At 38.3% G+C, this 8,123-nt stretch overlaps 1 protein-coding gene and 1 pseudogene across 1 annotated transcript in view; one reads left to right on the top strand and one right to left on the bottom strand.

Annotated features, from left to right (window-relative positions):
• The window catches only part of LOC109825385, an 8,990-nt pseudogene extending 5,547 nt beyond the window's left edge, over nt 1-3,443 (top strand).
• LOC109825384 (3-dehydrosphinganine reductase TSC10B-like) overlaps nt 3,533-8,123 on the bottom strand; it is a 5,854-nt gene continuing 1,263 nt past the window's right edge. The window contains exons 2-5 of the mRNA XM_020392239.1: nt 7,905-8,120; nt 6,691-6,838; nt 3,967-4,264; nt 3,533-3,829 (exon numbers count right to left, since the gene is read on the bottom strand). Coding sequence (XP_020247828.1) covers nt 3,790-3,829; nt 3,967-4,264; nt 6,691-6,838; nt 7,905-8,120 — 702 coding nt within the window. The 3' untranslated portion in view covers nt 3,533-3,789. The remainder of the gene's footprint in view (nt 3,830-3,966; nt 4,265-6,690; nt 6,839-7,904; nt 8,121-8,123) is intronic.

Here is an 8,123-nt window from a genome sequence, read left to right as displayed (position 1 = left end):
CGATGCTATTCTGGGCTCAGAGACCGGGCCCGTCAATGACCCAGCTGATGCCGACACGTGTCGCCCAACAAGCTTTGGCCGAGCTGTCTTGTTGTACGCTTGTCACCTCCCTCCTCCTTGCTGCTTCTCCCCTCATGCATCCAAAGTTTGGAGGAATTTTCAAAACAATCTTGTTTACACTTTTAATCCAAAAAAAGACCCGTTTTTAACTTAATTTCAGAAACCGACCTGGTTTCAGCCTCAGCGCTAAAACCAGGTCGGTTTCTGAAATTTTTTTTCGAAGAGTTCAATTCCCGTGAAGTTTCATGTTCAAAAATTCAATTTTTTTTGAACTATGAAACTTCACGGGAGTTGAACTCCCTTGAAGTTTAGTAAATCTTACTAAACTTCACGGGAGTGTTGAACTCCCGTGAAGTTTCGGAATTTTTTTTTAGAAACCGACCTGGTTTCAGCGCTGAGGCTGAAACCAGGTGGGTTTCTTAAATTAAGTTGAAAATGGGTATTTTTTTGAGATTAAAAGTTCAAAGAGGTCTGTTTTGAAAATTTGTCCTCCAAAGTTTAGATAGATCGTGCGGGATAAAAAAGTTGAGGGGGTTATGTGGAAAAACTCCCCGAAGTTAGGGGGGCTCGTTGTGAGGTTTAACTCCCTATATAAATCTCCTCCAAAGCCACCATACTCCGCTCGCTTAAGAGAGACATCAGACCCATGGATGCTGCTCTGAGGTTATCCGGGCACTGCCCGTTCTTGAGCATGCACGACGCAGCGTACGGCAGCGTGCGCTATGATGATGAGGAGGGGGTTAGAGAGAAGGACGAGGGTCTGAAGAAAGGGATTGCGGAGGTCTACGACGAGTCGTTCCCGGGGTGTGGCGGAGGGCTGTTGGGTGATCACTGCATCATGCTTTACGAGCCGAGGAGCGGCGGCGGGCTTCGACAGGGCCTGAAAGGATCACCCGGAAAGCGCAGGTTCGAATGGTCGACGAAGCCTTGGGTTTTGCCGAGACCACAGGTTTTGGTTCTTTTATATGATCCGATGCTTGCTTCAATAGTTCTCTATATGATCCAATGCTTACTTCAATAGATTATTGAATTATTTGAATTATCTTTGTTTCAGATTCTATGAATCTTACTTAGTGATTTGTTCGTCTTTGTGCTGATATTGACATATGCCTTCATGGTGAGCAAAGGTCAGGGTTCACAGAGAATAATATTTAGGAGGTTTAATTAAGGAGATATCTCGAACTACTGCTGAGAATTATGCAAAATTTCTCCATCCAAATCTTAAAGCGTGTTATTTTTTTACTTAATACCGGGAATATCTCATATTTTGAATTGTTTATACGAGCTTTAGAGTTTTGCTGAACTCCCCCAAGTTTGGATTATATCCTTTAAAAATAACTTACTCCACGCAGATGACTCCTTGAAGAAACCCAAAAAGATTGTGGATGTTGGGTGTGGGATTGGTGGAAGCTCTAGATACCTGGCAAAGAAATTTGGAGCTAATTGCTGCGGAATCACTTTGAGCCCTGTCCAAGCTCAAAGAGCACAAGCTCTTGCCGTCGCTGAGGGGCTCGGGGACAAAGTACTTAGAACTCTCTCCCTTCTTTTGTTCATATATTCACTGCTTTTGGGCGTAAGATGTCTGTTGTTTCTAGTATCAGTATGGCTCATGTTTCGCTTTGTGTTTCCGTAAATCAAATGGATGTTAGCAGGTTTCTTTCCAAGTTGCAGATGCATTAAACCAACCCTTTCCCGATGGGGAGTTCGATTTGGTTTGGTCCATGGAAAGCGGCGAGCATATGCCCGACAAGATAAAGGTAATTGGATATTTGATATACGAAGTTGATGCTTCAAAACTAAGTAAAAACCCATCACTTATTTCTGTAAAAGATTACTTGTGTCCGGAGTTACTAGATGCCATGGTTTTCTTTGAGGAGCTGGAGATGACTTGGTTTTAGCGGATCACTCAAAACTTTTTTGTCGCAACGCGATATGATTAATGGAAACTCCTTTCTTTTAATTTCGTAGTTTGATGATTTCATAGTTGGAACGCATAACACCCTTGATAATGGCCAGAATTGTCATCCTTTTCGTGTGTATATCAAGACCAAAGAAATCTTACCTAGCTCTAAATTGATTGACATCGACATACATATAACATTGGACATCTTATCTATCTCTATAGATTGACTGCCATTGACAAGTGTAGAACTTTGGACATTGAAATTATTCATGTTCCGAGCCGGCAGAATTGAGTCCGATATTCTACTTCGTTCCTATTTAGAAGATGCATGCATAAAACTCACCTACTCGTTCATGTAAGGGTTAACTGCAGGTAGACCCCTGTACTATTGCCAATTGTGGTGGATAGATAGACACCCTGTAGTTTGTTGTTGAAGATAGAACCCTGACTGATTTTTTTCGACTCTTCTACCCTCAGGAGGTCTATTTGTTAAATTAAAAAAAAAAAAAAACAAGAAGCAATTTTCTCTTTCACTTGGCTGTTACACAGGTGTTCATAAAGGGTTAGTACAAGAGAGAGGGTGGTTGCAGAAGCTCGATAAAATTCGATCCTTAAAGAGGCACCGACGTTATGTTAATGTTATGAATCATACTAACGCATGCTGGTTGGTTTGTCTATACAGTTTGTTAGTGAATTGGCACGCGTTGCAGCACCCGGGGCGACCATAATAATAGTGACATGGTGTCACAGGGACCTCTCTCCTGAAGAGGACTCGCTAAAGCCCGAGGAAAAGAATCTCCTGAACAAAATATGCAGTGCTTATTATCTACCCGAATGGTGTTCGGCTGCTGATTACGTTAAAATTGCCCAATCCTTAAAACTCCAGGTAAAACAGAAAAATATATGTAAATGCAGAAATCATGTACATGCTACTTAAAACTTACTACTAATGCCAGGATATCAAGACGGCAGATTGGTCAGAGAACGTAGCCCCATTTTGGCCTGCCGTGATTCAGTCCGCCTTTACATGGCAAGGATTCACTTCTTTGATACGGAGCGGTAAGTTTTTCCCCGCTTGCATATTGTGTGAGGTAACTTTGGCCATTATCGCTGTAACTCCTTTCGTATAGGATGGAAGACGATAAGAGGAGCGCTTGTGATGCCTTTAATGATCGAAGGCTACAAGAAGAACCTAATCAAATTTGCCATCATCACATGTCGTAAACCCGAGTAGTACGAGCATAAAAGAAATTAGACAAGTTAAGCGCTGTATCGCTATATCATTTGTGGCTTGGCTAATTGGTTGAAATGAAATGTGGGTGTCAATGTAACATGTCAAATGGGAAATTGGTGAGTTTGTGTATTGTCCAAGGTTTGCTTGATGGGCGTTTCGTAGCATTTCGTCGGGTGCGGATTGTACAAACTATTTAGCAGGGTGACCTGACCTTGACAAGTTCAATGATTTAATCGTAGTTGTATATGATCATAAAAGTTCATGCGAATCTTGTGAAAAGGCAAACGTTTATGATACTGGTTGAAGTTCACATTCTAATCTAGTTCAAAGAAAGATAGAGATACAATGCATCATCCCACTAAATTTTGTAATTTTCACTATACATCTTTGCCCATCTTTGCATGGTCATATGCCATGCGGAACAAATGATTATTATTCACTCTGAAATCATAAGAATATGAATAAAAGTACAATTCAACAAAAAGAGAGAATTTAAGGAGAAGAAAACCCTTTTCATATGGAGACTGCTTCATTCAGAAGTTGCAGAAATTTTCAGTGGATGCGCAGATTTCCATTACTCCTGTTGTCATCATCAGCTTTTCTCCGCTCCTCCATGGGCGAGGCTTAGTTCTCTGCTAGCATTATAATTTGTGGGGGGTGGTGGTTAAAGTTTAAGCATGACACAAAGGTAACTTCAAACTCATAGTTAAACGATGAAAACAAGCAACGAAGGGAATCAAGCATTTTCAAAAGATAACTTCCGACTTACTCATTCTTTCTCTTGGCATGGCACTTCTCTATTACGCCATACCAATTCCACTGGACGCATAATCCCAAGAAGCGCATGAAACCAGCACCCAAAACTTCAACAAACGCCCATAAGCTTGATGGTTGTGGCGACAAACCTGCTGTTGCGATGGCGATCATGGTTCCCTCAAACCCGCAGGGCACAATAAATGCTCCGGTTTTGATACCATTTAAGGACAGTTTGGCAACTTCGTCAGCTTTCATTACGACACCTCCAGATCCTGCTATCAGGTTGGTGGTCTCCGGTCTTAGTCTGTGTTCTGCATTAGAATCATTCGAAGCTTAGTATTTGGGGTAATATGCAATAACAACAGCTAGAAGACTGGAAAATTTGAAATCGATGTCTCCCAAACAAAGAAAAAGAAATTTAAATGGTTTATCTATTTTAGGTAAGCATTTATAGACTGATCCTTCATATAGAACTTTATAAGCTTATACTGGAGAGGGTTGTGGTTCCGAGATGGAAAAGAGTTCTCAAGTTCTTAGGACTGTTATAGGGAAAATAAGGAGTTAAAATAACAAAATGAACTTACCATGTAAGAATTAAATAATTCAAAGTAATCCAGTGCTATATACAGTCAAATATGAGCAGAATCAGGTTAACATGGATCAACTACTAGATAAGATGACATCTTGGATTTCCAAATGAAAAGATTGTGGTTCAGATGAAAGCAGAAAGTAACAGAGTCGTAGAATGGAAGAAAGATATGGGTTAAAACTAGATGCGACTAACAAAAATAAATAAATAAAAAATTTAAAATTTAAAAAAAATCCATGAAGTATTGAGATGTTCATAGAGCACAAATAAACTGATTATCATAAATATATGATCATTAATTGCAATCGCAAATTAAATTAGGCAGATGTTAGATTGTTTCAAGGGGTTGAATCATTTGGAAACCTAAGTATTACAGCTTCTTATCTTCACTAATTTAGAAAGAACTAAATGACTGTTTTCAGTCAAATGGGAGTTGGATTAATAAACATAACCCGATGCATTTAACCTACTCCACTAGAATGAAATGTGTTGAAGCTATTTTTTTTTAAAAAAAATTGCAAAGGAACATCATCATTCAACCAGAACCCGTATGGTTTATACTCAGTAATTGGGTTTTGAACTTTCAAAAAAAGATTTTGGCAAGTGGCGACAGATAGTCTGGATCTAAAAGTCCAAAGAAAAGTTAAGTTATAATAACAGGAATTCGCTAGCTATGTTCGATCAATGAATTTAAATCCTTTTTATGGGAAGGGGGTAATTGCAAAATATAGATAATTAAAAAGATTGTTACACAATTGTTTTTGGCAAAAATTAAATCTCCAATCTTATGGTTAACGTGATGATAAACAAAAAAAAAGGGAAAATAGTTTGTATAGTGGATGTCAAATTTTGATTTTATTATCACATTTGCCTACCCTTAGCAAAGAGGACTACAGCAAAACAAATTATAGAACGTTTATATTGAATTTGATCTATTCACAACAGCCAAACAAGCATAGACCCAATTTAAAAATCCAATCTAAAGCTAATTCCACATAGTTCAGCATGAAGCAGAGACTCAAATCATAACTCAATCTTAAAACGTGCTAAAATCTGTGCGGTCAAAATTGCCTCTCAACTAATTGCTGATAAACACATCCGATTAAGGTAGAAGATAACTTTGTTTTGCATATCGATCCCGTCAAATTCACCCTACGGAAGAGAGTTTTATTTTTTAAGTGGGTTCATGGTTTCCAATAGACTCAAGAGTCTACTGTTAATTACCCATTCTAAAGAAAAGAAATTAAGAGTCAATAAATGTCATCAACACAAAAGAAAACTCACAAGAAAGCACAAAAACTTTATTAAAAATAATAATCATGCACCTGGCTTAACCAAGGGCATAACCCCAGTGTACAGATTTTCATATGAGATCTTAGATTAGGGATGTGGCGGTTGAAATTTGGATTTGGGTTTGCCTTGGAGGTGTGAGATGGTCTTTGGATTTTAAGTCCAGTTTAGCAATGTAAAGGTCAAATTTGGAATTTTCCAGTTTATCGACGTAGAAATTTAAAAATTTTCATAAGGATGTGGAGGTCAAGTTTGATTTGAGATCCAGTTTAAAGACGTGGAGGTCAATTTGATTTGGGTTCCAGTTTAGTGTCGTAGAGGTCAAGTTCAATTTAGGTTTCAATTTAATGACATAAGGTCAAGTTTGATTTGGGTTCCAGCATAGCGACATAGAGGTCAAATTTGATTTGGGTTCCAGTTTAACACCATAGAAGGTAAATTTGGTTTGTTTTCTATTTTAGGGACATAGAGGTCAAATTTATAATTTTCCAGTTTAGCAACATGAATGTCAAATTTGGATTTGGCTCAGCTTAGCTACTTGGAGATCAATTTGATTTGGCCTAGTTTAGCAACTTCGAGGTCAATTTGATTTGGTCCAGCTTAGCGAGGTGGAGGACGCAGTTTATACCCATGCACCCAATAAGTAACATGTGAATGCATTTTAGACTCGTGCTTCCAAGGAGTAAATGTGGATGCAATGTGAACTATATGAAGATGTTGTCCTGATTACTTCATGAATCAGCTTAATATCAAATCATAACTAGAGTGTGGTTTAAATTTTAATCTACTAAATCATCAAGATATTGTTTTCTGTTGAAAATAATTAAGTCCAGCAAACAAAAGAGTTTGATTCTATACCTTCAGCAAAGCCCGGGGTTTCTGTATCTGGAGGAAATATGAGAGTCACATGAATGTTGTCAGCAAAGACCTCATGCTGCAAAGCCTCCCCTAAGCCCCGAAGCGCAAATTTGCTTGCCGAATAAGCTGTATATCCATAGAGACCTACCTGGAAGAAAACAGTGGTAATCCAAATAAATATAAGCCCATCAAACAGACTCCAAACTTTTTATGCGGATGAACGCCAGATATCTTTCCACTTTATCAAAAGAAGAAAAAGAAAATCAATACCAAAAACCATAAAAGTCACTAGTTAAACATCATGAAAAGGCCTCATACGGGAAATGGGGAAAACATTTTAGCAAAAACTAAGAAAATATACAAGATGGGAAGTATGACAATAAATTTTGATCCAGATGCTAATGTATTCAAAGAAGTGCCCCCGTTTAAATTAATTTTGACAAGGATTAGGCAGGTACTTCCAACTTTGCAAATACACTTGAGACCAAAGGAATTCCTTAATATCTTTCAAAAATACGGACTTGTAGTGACTAATTTAAGTTATTATGATAGCTTCCAGACAAAAGTTAATGCGACTAAGTGCAAAATTTCAGCAGACATAAATCTCAACCCCTTGAAATTGCAACAGCAATATCCAGAGTTACTTTGTTCAGGGAAATATAAGAAAGGTAAAAAGTCCTTTTCTTAAACAGAAATTACCATTCATCCGTTTATCAAGAAGACAACACGCTTAGAGCCTTGATGCAAATGGCAAGTAAGATACAAATTCAGTAGAAAAACCAATAATACTTTGATAAACTTCATTTAAATTACCAGACAAACACTAAGACCCATTGGAGGAAAGTTCCAGTCACCGTTGCAGTAGAAAATACGGAATTACTTTAAGTAAATTCATTCCCAAAATTCTGTAAATTATCAACACCGCTGTGGAAGAACAAGATACCGACTTTCCATAAATAACTTCAAAAATCTAACAATAACAATTAACTTCTATAATAAGAAATCCAACTTATCCCGCTCGAGACGAAAAAAACATGTTCGCATTTATGTAATTATAAGAAATATACCAAAATTTGACCGTGTAATCAATTGAAGTGCAACAATTTGGTCTCTTTTTAAACAAATGTGAACATGCTTGTTCTTTATAATTAAATTTCTTTTACAAATTAGATTCTTTTTTTGAAAAAAAAAATTCTGAGCTTGAGGTCTCTCACCTGCCCAGCTTGCGACGACACGATGGCGATCGATGCCGGAACCCCAGTCTCCTTCGCCCTCCTCTTCATCGGCGGCAACACCGGCTTAATCAAATGAAACGTCCCCATCACATTGACATCCATCATAAACTTGACCTCCTCCAGATCCTGCGCCTCGAGCTCCTTCGGCACGAAAACCCCATGGCTGCAAACCAGCACATCGACGTCCTCCTCCTCCTC

Source organism: Asparagus officinalis, chromosome 10 (genome assembly GCF_001876935.1).
Source record: "Asparagus officinalis chromosome 10, Aspof.V1, whole genome shotgun sequence".
In the NCBI taxonomy this organism is placed as follows: domain Eukaryota; kingdom Viridiplantae; phylum Streptophyta; class Magnoliopsida; order Asparagales; family Asparagaceae; genus Asparagus; species Asparagus officinalis.
The sequence above is the reverse complement of the archived record's forward strand: the minus strand, read 5'-3'. Positions and strand labels throughout refer to the sequence as shown.